Source organism: Camelina sativa, chromosome 4 (genome assembly GCF_000633955.1).
Source record: "Camelina sativa cultivar DH55 chromosome 4, Cs, whole genome shotgun sequence".
NCBI classification, from domain to species: Eukaryota; Viridiplantae; Streptophyta; class Magnoliopsida; order Brassicales; family Brassicaceae; genus Camelina; species Camelina sativa.
Window position 1 is genome coordinate 23,895,159 of NC_025688.1, and position 20,749 is coordinate 23,915,907.

Below are 20,749 nucleotides of genomic sequence, written 5' to 3' on the forward strand. Positions count from 1 at the left end.
CCATCGCACCGCTCGAACAATAGAGATATCAACTCCATGAGTTTACCCAAATGTCTGTTTTGGTTCGTCTTACTTCAAAGATTGCGTCTTTGGCGAAATCAGGTCGCATAGCAAGTGCACGCCAGCTGTTCGACGAAATGCCTGAACGAGATACCGTAGCGTGGAACACTATGCTGACGAGCTATTCTCGTTTGGGTTTATATCAAGAAGCTATATCTTTGTTCACCCAGTTGAGATTCTCTGACGTTAAGCCTGATGATTACTCGTTTACTGCAGTCTTGAGCACTTGTGCGAGTCTAGGCGATGTTAGTTTCGGAAGAAAAATTCAGTCTTTGGTTATTCGGTCTGGATACGGTGCTTCGTTGCCGGTTAATAATTCACTTATTGACATGTATGGTAAGTGTTCTGATACCCTTAGCGCAAACAAAGTGTTTAGAGATATGGGTAATGATAGTAGAAATGAAGTAACTTGGTGCTCGCTTTTGTTTGCGTATATGAATGCTGAACAGTTTGAAGCTGCCTTTGATGTTTTTGTTGATATGCCGAAAAGGGTGGCTTTTGCTTGGAATATAATGATCTCTGGTCATGCCCAGTGTGGAAAGATCGATTCTTGTTTAAGGTTGTTCAAAGAGATGATTGAGAAGAGTGAGTTTGAACCGGATTGTTATACGTTTAGTTCTCTTATGAATGCTTGTGGTGATTCATCTGACTTGGTATGTGGACGGATGGTACATGCTGTTATGGTGAAGAATGGGTGGGATTGTGCGGTTGAGGCAAAAAACTCTGTTTTAAGTTTTTATGCGAAAGTAGGCTGTAGAGATGATGCCATGAGAGTGCTCGAGTCTGTTGAAATCTTGACTCAGGTATCTTGGAACTCTGTTATTGACGTTTGTATGAAGATAGGAGAAACAGAGAAAGCTCTTGAGGTATTTCATCTAGCTCCTGAGAGAAATATTGTTACTTGGACTACTATGATTGCAGGATATGGTAGGAATGGAGATGGAGAGCAAGCGTTGAGGTTTTTTGTTGAGATGATGAAGTCTGGGGTGGATTCTGATCATTTTGCTTATGGTGCAGTTCTTCACGCTTGTTCAGGTTTAGCCTGTTTAGGACATGGAAAAATGATCCATGGTTGTCTGATCTGTCGAGGCTTTCAAGGTTATGCTTATGTTGGTAACGCCTTGGTTAATTTGTATGCCAAGTGTGGAGATATTAAGGATTCAAACCGCGCATTTGGGGATATAGCTAACAAAGATTTGGTATCTTGGAACACAATGCTTTTCGCATTTGGTGTCCACGGGTTAGCTGATCATGCTCTAAGGCTCTATGACAGCATGATAGCGTCAGGGATTAAACCAGACAAGGTAACGTTCATTGGATTGTTGACAACTTGTAGCCATTCAGGTCTTGTAGAGGAAGGTTGCTCAATTTTTGAATCCATGGTTAAAGATCATGGAATCCCTTTGGAAGTAGATCATGTAACATGTATGATAGATATGTTTGGGAGAGGTGGATATTTAGCAGAAGCAAAGGACTTGGCTACAACTTACAATTCACTTGTCACGAAAGCTAGTAGTAGTAGTTCATGGGAAGCTCTTTTGGGTGCTTGTTCAACACACTGGCACACAGAACTAGGTAGAGAAGTTAGCAAAGTTCTAAAGATAGCAGAACCAAGTGAAGAGATGAGTTTTGTTCTGTTATCAAACTTGTACTGCTCGAGTGGGCGGTGGAAGGAAGCAGAAGATGTAAGGAGAGAAATGGTTGAGCGAGGTATGAAGAAAACACCGGGATGTAGCTGGATCGAAGTAGGAAACCAGGTCTCAACTTTTCTAGTTGGTGACTCTTCGCACCCTCACTTGGAGGAGCTTTCTCAAACTTTAAACTGCATTCAAAGTGAAATGAGAAACCCAGAGACGTTTTGGAACTTGTGGATTTAGTGCTATAGACAATGAGATATATGTAGAAGAAGCAAAAAAATAACCATTCACACACATTATTGTATAAGTAATAATGTTGATAAGCTCTACTTAGAAACTAGTTCATGTTGCTTATGTCAAAATATCTTGACATGGAAGTCTCATACTATTTGAATCTAAGTTTCATATAATTTTCCATGATGATTTAATCGGATTTGAGTTATGTTTTACTCATATTGATAAGCTCTTTAGTGATTCCTATTGGAATTTTGATAATGACTAGAAATAGAGTATAGAAGAAACATAAAAAAAAATTTGGTTTCTAGTGTGAAAGGTCCACAAGAAGTGACAAAGAAAATCTTACAAAAGACAAGAAATATAGATTCAAACTAACTTTGTTTTCTCTACAAATTACCCTTATTTTGTTGGTGTGACAATTGTTAGGGAAAAGGATATGTTCCATATCTTATTGTGTATATCTTTAGTCAATATTCTCTACTTGTGCATCAAGTCTATTGTATCTATATATACTCTTTACATATCAATAATAAACCCAACGCTTTCTCTCTGAGATTTACATGGTATCAGAGCCAAGTTACAAAACCCTAAAGATCTAATTTTTTTTTCTTTCTCTCCGCTGTTTCCTGCGTTTCATCCTTTCAAGGAACCAGGCTTTCTAAATCTATTTTTTTTCTACTACCTACACCATGTCTACCAACTCGGCTCTTTCTACTACTACTACTAAGGAATTGATCTCTTCTTCTCCTTATTACCTATCCTCTAATGATCAGCCGCATCATGTTCTTACTCCGTTTCTCCTTAATGGTGAAAACTATGAGAAGTGGGCTAAGATTGCCCGCAACAATCTCGCTGCGAAGCATAAACTTGAACTTGTTGATGGATCTCTTCTTCAAGTTTCTATTGATTCTTCCGATTACCAACGGTGGGTTCAGGTTAACTCGATGTTATGCGGCTGGCTCTACGCAAGTTTAGATCCTCAAGTCCAGAAGGTGATCTCCTTCGTTGACAACGCAAAAGTCCTTTGGGACAATTTGCGTGTTCGTTACTCTATCGGGAACGCTTCTCGTGTTCACCAAATCAAATCCTCTATCGATCACTGCTCTCAAGATGGTCAACTTGTCGCTGATTATTTCAGACAACTCAAGGTGATGTGGGATGATCTTGATGACTTCGAGCCGTTTATTGACTGCTGTTGCAAATCTCCGTCCTGTCCTCAACGTCTCAAGCAGCTAGCACGCCGAGATCTTGAGTGTATCCATCAGTTTCTCATGGGTCTCGATGCTTCCCGGTTTGGTACTACGCGTACTAATATTCTTAGTCGCCTTAACCGTGACACCGACATGACACTTGAACATGTTTACTCGGAAGTTATTGCTGAAGAACGTCACCTTATTGTTGCTCGATCTAAAGAAGAACTTATTGATGCTATCGGATTTGCTGTGAAAGCTGGTGTCAATGCTATCGCATATGCTACCTGTCTCAATCACGGACCATGTACTCATTGTGGACGTACCAATCACTCGGTGGATACATGTTTTGAACTTCATGGCTTGCCCGACTGGTGGATCGAGAAACATGGTGATATTAGAGGAGGATCGCAGTCAGATTCCACTCGAGGTCGCGGCCGTAGCTCTTATAGAGGACATGGTCATGGGCATTCCACTCCTCCTTCCTTTCGTGCTAATAATGCTCAAGTTGTTTCGGATGCTGAACTTCCTGACCTACCCGGTGTCAGTAAGGCCACATGGTCTGCCATTGTGAACTTGTTAAAATCTGACCAAACCTCCGGTTCTGATAAACTATCTAGTAAGCACTTTTGTGTTGAGTTTTTACTTGACTCTGGAGCATCTCATCATATGACAGGTGATGCTGATCTTCTTGTGGATCCACATGACATTCCTTGAAGCATTATTGTTCTTCCCAATGGCAAACATACGTTTGCTACTCAAGAAGGGACGATGATACTTGGAGATCACGCTACACTAAATTGTGTTCTATATGTTCCTGATCTCTCTTGCACTCTCATCTCTCTCGCTAGATTATGTCGTGAGCTGTCTTGCTATGCTTTATTCACTGATACATTGTGTGTTATACAGGACCGCACTTCGAAGATGCTGATTGGCGCAGGTGAAGAGAGAGATGGGGTTTATCACTTTTGTGGAGCATGATCCGCAAGGGTTAACCATGTCAAGAAATCCACAAGAACTCTTTGGCATGAACGTTCGGGGCATCCATCTACAAAGATTCTATCTAGTTTTTTATCTGCTTTACCGGATTCTACACACCATAGTAGTGACAATGATGATTTTTGCGAAGTTTGTATTCAAGCTAAACAAACACAGTCGGTTTTTCCCAAAAGTACTAATAAAGCGGATGAATGTTTTTCTTTGATACATTGTGATATCTGGGGACCTTACAACACTGCTTCTACGTGTGGAGCACACTATTTTCTTACCATTGTAAATGACTATTCTCGGGCCGTGTGGACTTATCTTCTTCTTGCCAAATGCGAGGTTGCTACTCATCTCAAACAGTTTGTGGCCATGGCTCATCAACAATTTGGAAAAAAGATCAAAGTCATTCGTAGTGACAATGGGAGTGAATTTCTTGGTCTTCGACACTTCTTTAAAGATCATGGCATTCATCATCAAACTTCTTGTGTTTATACTCCGCAACAAAATGGAAGAGTAGAGCGCAAACATCGTCATATTTTCAACATGGCGCGTTCTCTGCTCTTTCAAGCTGATTTACCAGTTCGGTTTTGGGGTGAGAGTGTCCTCACGGCTGCGCATTTGATCAATCGCACCCCTACTCCACTTCTACAAGGCAAAACTCCACATTAGCTTCTTCATTCCACACCTCCAAATCTTGCACAACTTCGTGTTTTTGGTTGTTTGTGTTTTGCCAAACGTCATTCTTCTCGCCGTGAAAAGCTCCAAGAACAAGGTCGCAAATGTATTTTTCTCGGTTATCCTCCTAACCAAAAAGGTTGGCGTGTTTATGATATGGAAACACATGACATTTTCGTTTCTCGTGATGTTATCTTCAACGAAGATGTTTTTCCGTATTGTTCACCTCCTGTCTCTGATTCTCTTGTTGTCTCTCCGGCCATGCCACTACCACTTATCTCCGCTAATGATTCGGTTGACGAGATTCCACCGCCGACTCTCGAAACCAGGGGGAGTCTCCCCACAACTATCACTACTACAGTAGTTGATCCTACGCCTCCTATAGCTGTTGATACATCTCCGGCTCATGGCAATGATGTTGTTCCACTTCGTGATTCCGCTGTTGTGTCTGATGAGCATTCTTATGAGTTTGATATTGGTACTGAACCACTTGGTTGTGGTCATCGCACGAAGTTTCCGTCTACTCGTCTTAAACCGTATGTTGCTTATTCTGCACGTCATGCTGAAACCCTCATCTCTCTCCAACCTTCGTCTTCTCCAGCATCTTCAGGTACTTGTTTCTATCCTATAGCACACTATGTTTCTTGTGACAAATTTAGCTCTGCCCATCAAAAGTTTCTTGTAGCCGTGACTATGGTTGACGAACCGGTTACTTATAAGCAAGCTGTTCAAATATTAGAGTGACGTGATGCTATGCGCAAGGAGATCGACGCATTAGAACTTAACGAGACCTGGACGCTTGAACGTCTTCCTCCCGGTGTCAAAGCTCTTGGCTCTAAATGGGTGTATCGGCTTAAGTTTAATTCAGATGGTACACTTGAACGATATAAGGCTCGGTTAGTCGCTTTTGGTAATCACCAAAAAGAGGGTGTTGATTTCTCGGAGACATTTGCTTCGGTTGCAAAACTTCAAACCGTCCGAACCTTACTTGGTGTTGCTTCGGTTAAAAATTGGGAACTCCATCAGATGGATGTTCACAACGCATTCTTACATGGAGATCTTGACGAGGATATCTACATGAAACCTCCTCCCGGTTTTCTTCCCGCTGATCCGTCTCTGGTGTGCAAACTTAAAAAGTACATTTATGGTCTACGGCAAGCTCCTCGCTGCTGGTTTTCCAAGTTGTCTACAGCTCTTCTTGACTATGGTTTTGTTCGATCTCACAAAGATAATTCTTTGTTTACCTATCGGCGTGGCGGTGTTGTTCTTCATGTTCTTGTCTATGTTGATGATTTGATTGTTTGTGGTGCTGATTCTGCAGTTCTCAAATCGTTTAAAGCTTATCTATCTCACTGTTTCAAGATGAAGGATATAGGCATGTTGAAATATTTTCTAGGCATTGAAGTTGCTCGTGGACCTGATGGCATCTTTCTCTTACAGCGGAAATATTGTCTTGATATAATTGACGAGTGTGGTTTGTCTGGTTCGTGTCCGGTTGATACTCCTATGGAGCAAAATCATACGCTGTTGGATTCTAAAAGTGTCCCGTACTCGGACCCGGCTCAATATCATCGTCTTGTTGGGCGTCTTGTTTGTCTCCTCCATACGCGTCCTGAGTTAAGTTATGTTGTCAACATTCTTGCACAGTTTATGCAGACACCTCTTTTGGATCATTGGAATGCGGCTCAGCGTTTGGTTCGTTACTTAAAGTCTTCACCTGGTCAGGGTGTTGTTCTTTCTTCCACGACTCCTCTTCAAGTGAATGCCTATTGTGATTCTGATTTTAATAAGGATCCTTCATCTAGACGGTCTCTTACTAGTTATATAGTTATGCTTGGCGATTCTCCTCTTCAATGGAAGACCAAGAAGCAAAGTCGTGTTTCTCTTTCATCGGCTGAAGCGGAGTATCGCGCTATGGCTATGACCTGTACGGAGCTCTTGTGGCTGAAAGAAGTTTTGCAGTTTCTTGGCATTGCTAATCCTCAGCCAAAACTAATTCATAATCAAATGTTCTTGTGAATCTTGTCTTTAGATATCTACACTGCACAATGAAGGACGGTCGGACGTACATACGAAGTCACGTACCTAGTTTAAATCCATGTAAAGTTTTCTACGAACAAATGGAGTCTATGACTACGAATCTGATGATGTGTTTTATTCTGAAGCAGAAAAGTTTCTATCTTTAGAATACTAGACAGTGTCTATTTTTATCCTTATCTACCATTGAAACAATATTTGTCTACCTGAACTTCAATTTAACAAAAGGAATCTTTAAAACTACAAAAGGCCATAATTTTTCCACGTTTTCATCTGTTTCCAGTATTCCAGGCTCCGATTATACTCTGTGTCCAATTATTCTCTTAGATTCAAGATGGAAAGTTCAGAAAAATAAACCTTAAAATACGATTTTGTAAATAACTCTTGAATTACAAAATATGCAAAACAATTTTTCATCTAATCAAGACTTTTCAATATAATAACCTTTGAATATCTAATACTATTGTTTTGGTTATAGATTTTAAACAAAATAATCATAACTGCTAATATCATTATCACCGTTCCTGCCATAACCATTGCCGCGACTACTGTCACAATAATATGTTAACAATGGCGGTTGTGTTACAGTGGAGGCGACCATGATTATGATGACAAAGAAGAAGATGGTGTTGGTAGTGGTAATGATTTATTTTTCTTGTTATGTATGTTGTCAACCTGTCATATAGTCGAAGGTTACATTGCGGAATTTTAGAGTTGTTTATACTAGTTTCATAAGGGATATCTTGCAAAAGTTGATTAATTTAAGTTTTTATTTTGTCATTCAGGATCAACCGTCATTGATACATATAAAAGTGTTATAGTACCCATATTTGTTTTATTTTCAGGACTACTGTCCTGCTCAAGTCTAGATTTGATCGTTTAATACAATCTTCTTAAACCTAGCTAGTTAAGGTTATTATATTTATATATATCTTGATAACAAAATAAAACGTAAAACATAGCTACCCAACAAAACAAACACACAATTCAATATTTTGTAACTTACGTATGCATAAGAACTATTCCATAAAAAGAAAACAAACAATTAAGAGTCGTCGCGGTCGCGGTTTTGGTCGTGCCAGCAGATTAACATGGCGATACAACGACGAAGAATATAAAACTTGGCTCTTTGTTTCTTCACGACATGACTGCACTTTTGCCCAAAAGTCTTGCACGGGTCGCACGTGCCATTCTCTTCCGACGCCATTGATTGGTTTCTTATATTAGTGAGTCCTACTACGATATTATGAGAAATTAAAGAAAGAAAAAAATGCAAGGAACGGAAGAGTTTGATGGTTCTTATGACTTATGAGCTTTAGTTTTGTCGAGGAGAGACAAAGATGGAGAGTTCAGTATATAGTCGTCTAGTGGAGTGGAGGGGAGGGGACAAGCTTTATCAAACACACACAAAAATATGTTTTTACTAAGTAATTGTCTATAAAAACCAACTTATGGTGGTCCAAATGGTTTAAGGACTCACTATAGAATTTAGAGATCTTAAGTTTTTTCAATGTGATTTTAATAATAATTGACCATTCAAAACTCTATAAATAACCAAAAAAAAGGTTTTCACATGATTTAAAAATAATAATTTTCCTAACTAAACCATTCGTGAAGATGGAGAATATTGACTACAATTATAAAATCATTTTGAAAATAGATATTCAAAAAAAAACTAATTGAAAGAAATATTTAGTCTCTGGAAAATTATGTATTAGAGTGACTAACTAAAAGTTTATGTGATATATCAGTATTTTGAGACTAAAATGTTACCGTTATTGTAAGAGCAAAATTGAGAATTTAGTTTTTGCCAAAATAACTCATCAGAAACGAAAAGAAGAAAACTCATCAAGTATATTTAATCATGTTAGACGAACTAAAAAAAAAGAAAAATTACTATACAAAAACCATGTATCACTCTGAAGAAAAACAAAACACTATAATACTGTTGAAAAAGAAGATGCACACTGTTACGCAATGGTATGTTATGTTATGTCGTAAGGGAAAGAAACAAAACATGGTGATGCACAGTTAATATAAATTTAGAATTTTATTTATTTTGGTCGATCTCTGTTACATATAAATGATTCAATATCGAGGTACGTAATGGTAAGGCAATTGCCGCATTGGCATGCACCTGAAGGTGAGTGGTCATCCGTGTAAGCCGAGCCCCACTTCTGTAAGAAGTGTCGTCTTCATTGCAATTTATTAGCTTCGTACGATACTACCTTTTACACGCTTTTGAGAAGTTTTACCCATCAAATTTGAATTGTACCTTTAAATAGTGGAAAAAAAGGAAGACTCTAAATCTTGAAAATGTTAAAAGATGAATTGTATCTATATTAAAAATTATCAAAAATAAATGTTTAACAAAGAAAAAACTAAATCAATAGTTAAATGTTTTTATATATTTAAAATGTTTGATTACACTATATATGTATTTGTATATATGATCAAACTCATATATCGTAATCTAATGGTTGAAAGATTCATCATGGGATTTAGAAACCAAAATTCGATTCCGAGCTATTTCGATTTAATCATGGTTAAGTCATTATAAACGTTTTAGAGGACATGATTATCTGGTTTTTCACAGTTTAGACATGTGTGAACTTTGGTATAAGATCTTCTGATTATTATATGTCAATCTATTAGAAGATGGTATCAAAACCATTGCGTATACTGTTGAGTGTTGATTCAACATGTTATTCAATTTGTAGAGTGATTATATCATTTAATATTTGTATCTTACTTTACAGAGAACAATATTTGAAACCAAAGATAGTTCCAAAAGAAAAAGAAAAACAAGATTTTTTTTTCTTATTTGGTATGAAAAGCTCATAATTTTCTAAATACTTTTTCAGGAGAACCCTACAATATCACAAAAGAAATCTATAGAAACAGTTTATGATTTGTTTATCTCCATTTGTTAGTATTAGCAAAAGAAAAAAAAAGCGGTGGATACTATGTAGGACAGTATATGTTACATATACACATGGACTAAGGATATATCGTGTACACGTGGTTCTGAATCAACCAAAGAATTATTTCCGACACTCAAATACACTTTGAGACACAAAATAAGACGATAAAAAGATCACGGTTGGTCGATATATACAAACGCCTTACACAAGATGACAAGAAGTGGTAACTACTAACTAGTTTTGCTTACTACTAGCTAGTAGATGATAAGTTTTATAATGCTAGCTCCAAAATTTTGCATTCCCCTTAAATACTAGCTAGAGACTTTCAATCATATATGGCTTGTTTTTAGGGTGTTCACAGAATGCTATTGTGAATCAGTAGGTTTGGTCAGACTGTGTTAAGTGTGACTTTTTGTTGTTGAACCTGCACACAAATTGCAGATAAATTGTTCCAACAGTTACTTGGATGCCCTGCTCTCAACCAACCTTTATTTTGAGTTGCATTCATGAAAGTTTGATTAAAAGAACTAAAACAGATATAGACAATTACACAGCAAATTATGGAAATGTGGCAATCCCTCTTTTTCCTTGCTCCCAAAAACCAAAAAAGTTTACAAAACTTTTATCCAAGAAAACACTATCCCTCAGAATATCAACAAAACAAAGTATATTTTTTTTTTGTATACACATGATTATTAATAGAAGATGCCAATATCTCCATGAGCTAGATAAGCAAATCAGAATAAGCATGGAGTCCATGACTGCTCATGTTCTGTTTAAGCCTGTACAACGCCCGGCTCTCTAGCTGTCTTACCCTCTCCTTCGACAGTCCGTAAATCTCTCCTATTTCCGACAATGATCTCTGTTTCCCACCATCAATCCCAAATCTCAGCTTAATGATCCTTCTCTCCTTGGGACTTAGTACATTGAGGAGATTCCTTACATGGTTCCTCATCAACTGCTTTCCCACGCTTATTGTTGGTGTCTCAATCCCACTGTCTGGTGTTATTTCCTGTTAGGATTAAAAGGTTATTACCATGGTTTTGTTCGGTCAAAATGATATCTTCAAAAGGGGTTTACCTGAAAGGTGGTGTCTTGATCAGCCCAAATTGGTTGTTGCATTGAAAGAGGTGTTCTTGTATTGTACAACAGTTTATCTAGCTTCTCTTTTGAAACCCCAACGTGGCCTGCAAGTTGCTCTTTACTTGGACGGTAGTTTCCTTCCTGCACGCATGTTTTTCTGGCTTCGGATACTTTTCCTAGTAGCATGTATACGTTCTCCTGTATTAACATGAGTAGATTTCACCAAGTCATGCTTTAGAAGTTAATCCTTTACTGTCTAGTAGATAATGCCATTGAAAAAATTGTAGTTACCGGCAAACGGATTGTCCTGGAGTTTTGAAATATAGACTTTCTTATGGATTGTCGAATCCACCAGTAGGCGTAAGTAGCGAATCTGCATCCGGATTGTGGTTTGAACTTCTCTACACTCTTCATTAGCCCCATACTTCCTTCCTAAAAACCATTAGATAAGCACAAGAAGAAGCATCGTAAGAAATGTGACTTCAAGTTAGATCACTCTATCAAAAGAAACTGTGATCAGAGATACTACAAATTCACTGTGATCAGAGATACTGAAGGGGCCAAAAACAATGGGTTCGTTTGAAGCTAACCTGCAATAAGTCCTGAAAGTTGAGTCCACGATTCTGATATTGTTTTGCAATATGGACAACCAGTCGTAGGTTTGCTGTTATCAGCTTTTCTCGGCTACTTCTACCACGGTGGATTTTAGATTTCAAGACAGGGGAACTTAGCCCCATAGCTTCAGCCCACTCACCTATTGTTGGTTCACAGCCGTTTTGAGATTCAAGTTTAGTCTTTACCTTCTCCAACTTTAACAAATGCTGATATATCAGATACATAAGTTAGCATCAGGGAAAGTTTCCAAGCAAGTTCAACAAGATGCAAGGACACAAGAGTAGGGGGAAGCATGAACCTGTATATGTGATATCAGCTCAGCTTCCTCTTTAGCAGTCAGAAGTTGTTTTGTCTCAGGTCCCCACAAGAAGAGCTGAAGCGCATCATCAGAATCAACCCCTTGTCTATACTTTTTCTTGGCATTAACTTTCTGAGGAACATAACCCTCGTCATCCACATCATTTGATTTTGGAACCTTTCTGTTCTTTGCACGTCTCTCTTGCAGCCGCTTTGACCTTACTATAGTTCCCTTTTCCGGTAAGGACATGGAGGAGCTAAAAACCAAACATCCAGAAAACACAAATATTTTCACATTATATCCCTCAAATATCAGAGAAGCAGATCGATGAGATAGACAAAACAAGGGTTCAAAAAAGCAACCTAGTCGAAAGAGAATCCCCGGAGTTGTCAGATGGATTTGCTTCAGTGTCGTCAGCTAACAATGCAGCTTGTTTCGAAGCTGATAAAGCCTTCTGAGCTAGTGCAACCACATCACAAAGCTCTGCATCAGGTAAGGGAGATACAACTGCAGGCAATTGCTTTTCAGCTGTTGTTATAGGAGATATCAATCTGCAAACAAAGAAAGATTACACATCATTCACAAAACTCATGAAACTCAAACTGGTGTGTTAAAAGAAGAGGAAAGAGACATTACAGATTCCATAAACCAGCAGATTGAATGAGTTGCTGTTCAAATTTCTCATCTTCACGAGATGAAACCAATTCATCAAACTGTCTCCTCTCCAGAGTCAACTAAAAATTTCCCAAGGAAAACAAAAGATCATTCATAGGCGGAAACATAAACACAAGAGAGTACGAAAAGTTTATAACTTTGTGCTCATAAACGCACCTGGGAGGTTCTGTCTTCTCTGAAGGCATGTGAGAGAGGCCTAGACTCTTCCCGTGGCTCCTGTGAGAGAACCGACGCAGGAAAATGCCGAGATAAAGAATTGAGATGACGTGAGTTAACTACAGGAGTTGCTGTTTGCTCATGAAGCATCACTACTGGCAATATATAACCCAACAAAGACAAAATTAAAAAAAAGGCACAATATTTATATACGAATTTCGAAATTGCAATGCTGGAATAGAAGAAGAAGAAGAAGAAGAAGAAGAAGAAGAAGTACCAGAGGAAGGAGAAGAGTAGTTCTTGAGATGGGTCTTTGTCTGAAACGGAGGAGATGAAGAAGAAACCAAGTTCCTCGTAGCTTCCATTTTCACAGAATCACCAAAAAGACGCTAATTTTGGTTCGACAAATAAGAACATGAGGCTAGCCCCCTCTACTGAGGAGAGCCATGACGAACAGATAAGGCGACAGACACACTCCCAATTTTTTTTTTTTTCTTTTCTTTATGATAAAAATTTAAACTTGTTGCTGCCATGGAGAAGTCCTTTTGTTATATTTGTTTCCCTAACTTAGAAAGTCAGAATGGGCTTATTATTATTGGGCTTAAACCCAAAAAAAGCCCAATGATCGAAATTAAATAAAAAAGATTTAATAGTCATAATAAGGTCTATTATTACATAGTAGAAGAGTCATGACGTCTTTACAAAGCTAGTCAAGTAGAGAGAATTACAAATATCTGATTGCACCAATAGGCTTTCCTCCATCAAACAAGTAACGAGGCCATTCTGATTCTGAGGTATTATTGGGTGCAGCAAGCTGATTAGGCTCTACAAAGAGATTATTGTAACCAGCCGAAGCGGAATATTCAAGACAGCTGATGAAATTCATTTCACCTTCGATGTTATCTGAGATGATAATCAGATCAGATTCTGTAGGATAACCCAGAGGAGTGTCTATTTCCCATAATATAGTGTCATGTATCATTCTAATTGATCTCGCTTCCTTAGCTCCTGGAGAAAATATAACATTGGAGATATTATATTACATACATATTATAAGAGAAAAGAGTGCGTTAATTAAGAGGGGTAAACAATAGTATTAATTCACCTCCGGGAAGAAAGTAGATTTTGGACTTGCAATACTCATCCAACAACTCATCCGATAACGTTATTTTCTCAGCATAAGCCCATATTGACATCTCACCATCATAACCTTTTTCCACAAGAGCCGATTTGATTTTCTGATACATCGATTGTGGATCAAGATCATTAGGGAATGGTGAATCTTCCACGTCCCAGAAGACAGCTGTCTTACGCCCATAGACTCGTTTGATTGGCTCTGCAATATAAAAAAGATCGAGTGAGGCTACAATATATAGAATAAAGATGCACAGATCGATGTATATGGGTAAAACAAAACAAAACAAATTCTTATCGATCAAAAAAAGAGAAGGGTACTTTACTGGAGAAATCTTCCATCTTCATGGTCGATACTTTTTTTGTCTCTTCTAGAGGAGGAGGAACAAGATGTACAAAGGATCTAGAAAGATCCACACGAGTTTATATGAAGGGAGATATTGTTATATATATTTCCTTATTATATAGATATGAAAATAAGTAATTTTATCTTGTAATTTTGTAAATTAGTCTATCTATGTTAAGTTGTTAACATATGTAACGCAAAGCTGATTATTAAAGTTAATATAATATTCTTTCTAATGTGTTTTTCTCTCGTCAATCTTCAAAATAACCGAATGGTCGGTAAAATCTCATATACAAACTAACCATAACCAAATCAAACCGAACCAAGAGATAGATTTGACACTTGTTTTGTGATTATATACATAGTCAATGAGTTGATAAAACTCAATTATCTTATTATATAAAGCTTGATGACAAAATTACTAATTAACAAAACCGTGACATATGTCAATTGTATCATTTAGATATTGACACGTCTCAATTCCAAATTTATTAAAATTTTTAAAAATAAAAATGTAAAATTTCAAAACCTGCCATAAAAATATTTTATATAAAAATAAAATAGAGAAAAAAAATCTAATAAATAGAAATTCAAAATTCGAAATTATAATGTTATTTACTTATTTTAATTTTAAGTTGCTAATTTTACAAGAAAAATGATTACTATTTTTATAAGATAAATAAATGATTTTGAAAAATTATACAATTAATTACTGTTTTTAAAAAATGCAAATACTCACCTTCACAAAAAGAAAAAGATTGTTGAAGTAGAAAAATAATAATAAATCGTCTCATATTTTTTTCACCAATCAAATAATTTATTCAAAAAGATTGTTATTGTAATATATATAAGATATGAGTACGTAATAATAACATATGTGGTTTTGTAACTATAAAAATATTAAAGTAAAGAGATATATAATAGGTTATTTAATGTGTTCATAAATAAAATTTGTTGGTTGTAGTAAAGACTAAAGAGTATATTTTACAAGTAAAATACTTTTGTGTGTACAAATACATTTTTAGTGGTAATGTAGATAGTATATTTGTAAATGGATATACATTAGTGTATTATAGCAAAAAAAAACAACTATTTTCTATAAATAAAGTTTATATCTTTACTTTTATACATTGTTTTTACTTACGAAAATAATTAAATATAGATTCTTTGTTAAATTTCATTTTATTTTAATAACTTTGAACTCATCTATAACTATTTTCTTTAACTAAAAGTGTATCTATTTACTTTTATTTACTTATTTTAATTTTAAGTTGGTAATTTTACAAGTAAAATTAGTGTGACAAATTATACAATTAATTACTGTTTTTTATAATAATGTAAATACTCACCTTCACAAAAAGAAAAAGATTGTTGAAGTAGAAAAATAATAATAAATCGTCTCATATTTTTTTCACTAATCAAATCATTTATTCAAAAAGATTGTTATTGTAATATATATAAGATATGAGTACGTAAGAATAACATATGTGTTTTTGTAATTATAAAAATATTAAAGTAAAGAGATATATAATAGGTTATTTAATATGTTCATAAATAAAATGTTGGTTGTAGTAAAGACTAAAGAGTATATTTTACAAGTAAAATATTTTTGTGTGTACAAATACATTTTTAGTGGTAATGTAGATAGTATATTTGTAAATGGATATACGAAGACAGAGATGAAGCTGACGTGACCACCGTAAAAGAGAGCGCCTCTTCCCAGACTAACTTATCGCTCAAAGCCTTAGCAATTATATCATTTGCCACTATTTCTAAACTTTGAAAAACTTTTTTGTTTATGGCTTTCCAGATTGCCCATAAAATTTATGGTAATTGAAGAAGTTGATCAGGATCACCTTTTTGAGAGGCACCCTTCCAGAAAACAAAATCTAAATTCGATTACACTAACTCATATGTAAAACCCTCTGACGAGACCAGAATCGGAGATAAATCCCAAACTTCACACGAGCAAGGACATTCAAAGAAAATGTGATTAATAGTCTCAACCGCAGAGTCGCACCTTTTACACCAAATGTCACATTGGATACCTTGGTGTATCTATTTATTTTTATAGATAAATTACTAAAATATTTACTATATATTCTTTTAAATTTTATTTTATTTTTAAAAATCTAAATGCACTTCGGGCGGATCCTAATCTAGTAAATTATAAAATTGTAATATGTCTAATTAATGTCTATAGCAAATATAAACAGAATTGTAAAAATAATCATGACAATGTCCAATCTATCGATTATATGTTCATGTCTCGGAAATTTTTTTTGTTAAATTTTATTTTTCGATTAAAATAAGAATAGAAAAATATCAAAGATTAATCTTTCAAAAAAAATTTACGGGTGTTTTTTTTTGTATTTGAATATCTTTACGGTGTTTTTAATTTGACTTGCTTATTAGAACCTCTTGTTTATAAAAAAAAAAAATCATTTAAATTTACAATTTTAAATCGTAAAATAAACATTAATCTATGATGAAGCACGGGTCATAATCTAGTTTCATAAGAAAAAGAAACATAATAGAAGATGGGTAGGATCGAGGTGTTGTCACGACTGCTTGTAAGCACTTCTTTTCCAACGGGAGATAATAGGTTATAGTTATACTATATGGTTTTTATCTATCCATTGATTTGTTGTTGGCGTTGCTTTGCCATTATTTTAACGCTTATTAATTGTTTGGCAAAACCAGTTTAAAAGAATATAATTCGCAAAAAGTGTCATCATGCAATCGAAAAAATCCTCTTTGTCATGCTCCTCCAATATAGTTTACCAATTTCTATGTTTGGTAAATAAGTTATAAGAAACCACTCATTTTTATTAATTTGCTAGAAATCTGGACCTCCTTCCATGACTCTTACGATGATGACCCTTCTCAACTCTCTCTTTTCACACAAGTCTCTCATTTTTTCAAAACTTTTGATCTCAACGTCATCATTTCAAGATTTCCAAAAAAAAAATCGCAACAAGCTCGTTAATTAGAGTTTTCTTTAAAATTCTTCATCTCCATTCTTCAAGAAAACTAATTGGTTTTCTCTTTGTGTCCCTTGACGTTTGCTTGTCAAGACATGATAGAAATACACAAGACATCTCCACAAATATTTCGATTGGTAGCTTTCAATGTTTCTACTATTCCATTGTTTGCTCAAAAAATTCAAATATTTCAGTTTGGGAGGTTCTAATTCTATATCAAGAGTCAAGACTTTGATTAAGAACAATGAGAGTTAGGGTTGATGTTTGTCGGACACAACACATCTTATTGTTCTTTGTTATTTTGTTGAGTTTTATATTTTTTGCATTATGCCTGGATGGAGATGATTATAGCAAAACAGGGAACCCAAAAGTTCTTGTTTCCGTTACAAACCTTATATATAGTCGACTTCAGAATCTAAAGAACGTCTTAAAGGCTGACGTTGATCGAGATTTAGGATATTGCATCAAAAATTTGTAAGTATTTTCATCATAAAATAGGCCAGTGAATTATATTCCCATGTTTTAGCCAATACATATACTTTGTATGTTTTTCTTACAATTAATCTGTTGACAATTCAGGAAGAACGATTGGAATGAAGCATTTAACTTTGATAAAAATCTTGACTTCTTAAGCAATTGTGTCAAAAGAACTGACGGTAAAAACATGATAAATGGTTATTTTTAAAAAATCGTTTATCTAGTCAAACTCTTGAACATTGAGCTATCATGTTCATAACATGCAGGTGACCTCACACTTAGACTATGTACAGCTGCTGAGATAAAGTTCTACTTCAATAGTTTTGTTAGAAGAGATGAAGCAACAACGGTTCATGTAAGGCCTAACATCAACTGCAATTTAGCTAAATGGGTTTCCGGATGTGAGCCAGGATGGAGTTGCAATGCGGATGACGATAAAAAATTCGATCTCAACAATGGGAAAGTTCTTCCCTCTAGAACTCGTAAATGTCAACCTTGTTGTGAGGGTTTCTTTTGTCCACAAGGTCTTGCTTGCATGATACGTAAGAAATCCACATGCATACCTATTATATCATTTTGAATACCAACAACTTCAACCTAACATATTCATTGTTGTTTGTTCTCTGACTTATGTAACTAAAGCGTGTCCATTAGGCGCATATTGCCCGCTTGCCAAGCTTAATAAAACAACGGGAATTTGCGAGCCGTAAGTTGTTAGATTAATTTACTACACTACTGAAAAATAATATTAATTAGTGGATGATTAGATTAAGAGTTCTATATTGCAGATATAATTACCAGATTCCTCCAGGAAAGGTGAACCATACATGTGGTTCCGCAGATAGTTGGGTTGATGCCGAGAGTAGTGGTGATATGTTTTGTTCTCCAGGTTCATATTGCCCTACAACAATTCGAAAGGTCACTTGTAGTAGTGGGTATTGATTCTTTTATCTCACAACTCTTCTCACTTTTTAATCATTGTTTCATATGTGAAGTATTCATCATTGTTGTTACATGAAGGTTGTAATGTGACGATTGTCAACTAATGGTTTGTTCATATACCTAGTTGATGAGTTTATAAAATGTGTTTATTTATTACTCAGGCATTACTGCAGACAAGGTTCTACTTCACAAAAACGTAAGTTTCTAAAACCCAAGAATAATGTATTGTTTTATATCATATGATCTTTTTAAATAGATTACAACTGAAGTTGATCTATAATTCTCCTTTTTGGTGACTATTTTAGCATGTTTCAAGCTTGCAACGTGTAATCCGAATACCGCAAACCAAAATATTCATGCCTATGGAGCTATCTTAATTGTAAGTAGCTATAGAACAAATTTTTGCTTTAATATTTGTTGGAAATTATAATTTCGTTAATTGTGTGTGTAGGCATCACTAAGTCTTGTGATGATCATGGTTTATAACTGTTCTGATCAAGTTCTTGCCACTCGAGAGAAAAGACAAGCAAAATCAAGAGAAGCTGCAGCAAGACACGCAAAAGAAACAACACAAGCTCGAGAAAGGTGGAAAACTGCAAAAGATGTTGCCAAGAACCAAAAGTTGGGATTGTCTGCACAACTATCTCAGACATTTTCTCGCATGAAGTCTGCTAGGAAGGATGCCGCACCAGCTAAAGCTTCTGGAAAGTCAAAAGACAAGAAAAAAGAAGCAAGTAATTTAACCAAGATGATGAAATCAATGGAGGAGAACTCGAGTAACAACGAAGGGTTTAATGTAGGTACTGGTAGTAAGCATGGGAAGAAGCCACAAGCTCCAAAGGGTAAACAACTACATACTCAAAGCCAGATTTTTAAGTATGCATATGGTCAGATTGAGAAGGAGAAAGCTATGGAGCAAAACAATAAGAACTTGACATTCTCTGGAGTCATTTCGATGGCCACTGACACTGATATGAGGACTAGACCTGTTATAGAAGTTGCGTTTAAAGACTTAACTCTTACATTGAAGGGTAAACATAAGCATATATTGAGATCTGTTACGGGAAAGATCATGCCCGGTCGTGTCTCTGCCGTCATGGGTCCATCAGGAGCTGGGAAAACTACATTTCTTTCCGCCTTGGCAGGAAAAACAACTGGATGTACGAGGACTGGTCTTATCCTCATAAATGGTAAAAATGAATCCATAAACTCATACAAGAAGATCACTGGATTTGTTCCACAAGATGATGTTGTGCATGGGAATCTTACCGTCGAGGAGAACCTTCGGTTTAGCGCAAGATGCAGGTAAACCATGGTAAACTTATTTTCATAACTTAGAGGGGATATATACTAAGATTCCAAGTCTTCAAAAATTTTGGTTAATTAAATTATTATTACCCTAGTTTATATAGTGTTTATACTAAAAATATGTTGCATATTGTATATTTATTTACATGCAGATTAAGTGCTTATATGTCAAAAGCAGACAAAGTGTTGATCATTGAAAGAGTGATTGAAAGCTTAGGACTACAACATGTAAGAGACTCGTTGGTTGGTACGGTAGAGAAAAGAGGAATCTCTGGAGGACAGAGGAAACGAGTAAACGTTGGTGTTGAAATGGTCATGGAACCTTCTCTATTGATATTAGATGAACCCACTACAGGTTTAGATAGTGCATCTTCACAGTTACTTCTTAGAGCACTTCGACGTGAAGCACTTGAAGGAGTTAACATTTGTATGGTCGTGCATCAACCAAGGTACATTATGATCTCCACCATGAATTATACTAAGATTGTTTGTCCGTTAATTTCACAAAGAATATCATTTTAAAAGACAATTTTTTAAAAAAAATACGTTGTTTTAAAATACTAACTAAGCTAAGTATTTAGTTCAAAATACGATAAACAAGAGCATGGAATATTTCAAGAAATTTTGTTATGAAACGAATAGAGTTATTTTGTTTTGACATTGTAAACTTGATAGTGTGTTTTTTCCTTTCTCTTATCAGTTATACGATGTACAAAATGTTTGATGACATGATAATACTATCAAAAGGTGGTCTTACCGTGTACCATGGATCTGTCAAAAAAATTGAAGAATATTTTGCTGACATCGGGATCACCGTACCCGATCGTGTCAATCCTCCTGATCATTATATAGATATTCTTGAAGGCATAGTGAAACCAGATGGTGATATAACAGTAGAACAGCTTCCTGTGAGATGGATGTTACACAATGGTTACCCTGTGCCTCATGATATGTTGAAGCTTTGTGATGGACTCCCTTCATCAT

The 20,749-nt window shown here is 35.8% G+C and overlaps 5 protein-coding genes across 7 annotated transcripts in view; 3 read left to right on the forward strand and 2 right to left on the reverse strand.

Moving 5' to 3' along the window:
* LOC104782116 (pentatricopeptide repeat-containing protein At2g36980, mitochondrial) lies at positions 22-2,050 on the forward strand. 2 transcript variants are annotated; one of them, XM_019244923.1, is made up of 2 exons: positions 172-396; positions 510-2,049. In XM_019244923.1, the coding sequence occupies exons 1-2, from the start codon at positions 304-306 to the stop codon at positions 1,935-1,937; spliced, it is 1,521 nt and encodes a 506-aa protein (XP_019100468.1). In that variant the 5' UTR covers positions 172-303; the 3' UTR covers positions 1,938-2,049. The 2 variants fall into 2 exon arrangements, with proteins under 2 accessions (XP_010505246.1, XP_019100468.1); XM_010506944.2 differs by having other exon boundaries at positions 22-2,050.
* LOC109132543 (uncharacterized mitochondrial protein AtMg00810-like) lies at positions 5,540-6,805 on the forward strand. Its single transcript, XM_019244215.1, has one exon. The coding sequence runs from the start codon at positions 5,540-5,542 to the stop codon at positions 6,803-6,805; it is 1,266 nt and encodes a 421-aa protein (XP_019099760.1).
* On the reverse strand, positions 7,869-8,103 carry LOC109132624. The gene has a single exon (XM_019244389.1). It carries the CDS (start codon positions 8,028-8,030, stop codon positions 7,869-7,871), a length of 162 nt encoding a protein of 53 aa, XP_019099934.1. The 5' UTR covers positions 8,031-8,103.
* Positions 10,271-13,087, reverse strand: LOC104782118 (RNA polymerase sigma factor sigF, chloroplastic-like). 2 transcript variants are annotated; one of them, XM_010506948.2, is made up of 9 exons: positions 12,852-13,087; positions 12,575-12,726; positions 12,380-12,477; positions 12,106-12,294; positions 11,744-11,999; positions 11,421-11,651; positions 11,122-11,262; positions 10,828-11,028; positions 10,271-10,759 (listed from the first exon to the last, which is right to left on the reverse strand). In XM_010506948.2, the coding sequence occupies exons 1-9, from the start codon at positions 12,937-12,939 to the stop codon at positions 10,472-10,474; spliced, it is 1,644 nt and encodes a 547-aa protein (XP_010505250.1). In that variant the 5' UTR covers positions 12,940-13,087; the 3' UTR covers positions 10,271-10,471. The 2 variants fall into 2 exon arrangements, with proteins under 2 accessions (XP_010505250.1, XP_010505249.1); XM_010506947.1 differs by having other exon boundaries at positions 12,575-12,729.
* Positions 17,097-20,749, forward strand: part of LOC104784234 (putative white-brown complex homolog protein 30) — a 7,849-nt gene continuing 4,196 nt past the window's right edge. The window contains exons 1-10 of the mRNA XM_019244216.1: positions 17,097-17,512; positions 17,618-17,694; positions 17,782-18,057; positions 18,158-18,221; positions 18,304-18,450; positions 18,619-18,653; positions 18,763-18,836; positions 18,909-19,762; positions 19,918-20,214; positions 20,466-20,745. Of these exons, the coding sequence (XP_019099761.1) occupies positions 17,283-17,512; positions 17,618-17,694; positions 17,782-18,057; positions 18,158-18,221; positions 18,304-18,450; positions 18,619-18,653; positions 18,763-18,836; positions 18,909-19,762; positions 19,918-20,214; positions 20,466-20,745 (2,334 nt within the window). The 5' untranslated portion in view covers positions 17,097-17,282. The remainder of the gene's footprint in view (positions 17,513-17,617; positions 17,695-17,781; positions 18,058-18,157; positions 18,222-18,303; positions 18,451-18,618; positions 18,654-18,762; positions 18,837-18,908; positions 19,763-19,917; positions 20,215-20,465; positions 20,746-20,749) is intronic.

Coding starts and splice junctions, on each gene's coding strand:
- LOC104782116 (XM_010506944.2), top strand. CDS start 51: ATGTCTGTTTTGGTTCGTCTTACTTCAAAGATTGCGTCTTTGGCGAAA.
- LOC109132543 (XM_019244215.1), top strand. CDS start 5,540: ATGCGCAAGGAGATCGACGCATTAGAACTTAACGAGACCTGGACGCTT.
- LOC109132624 (XM_019244389.1), bottom strand. CDS start 8,030: ATGGCGTCGGAAGAGAATGGCACGTGCGACCCGTGCAAGACTTTTGGG.
- LOC104782118 (XM_010506947.1), bottom strand. CDS start 12,939: ATGGAAGCTACGAGGAACTTGGTTTCTTCTTCATCTCCTCCGTTTCAG. Junction 12,295..12,379: donor TCTGCTGGTTTATGGAATCT/GTAATGTCTCTT, acceptor CTTTGTTTGCAG/ATTGATATCTCCTATAACAA. Junction 11,263..11,420: donor ACTTTCAGGACTTATTGCAG/GTTAGCTTCAAA, acceptor AATGGTTTTTAG/GAAGGAAGTATGGGGCTAAT.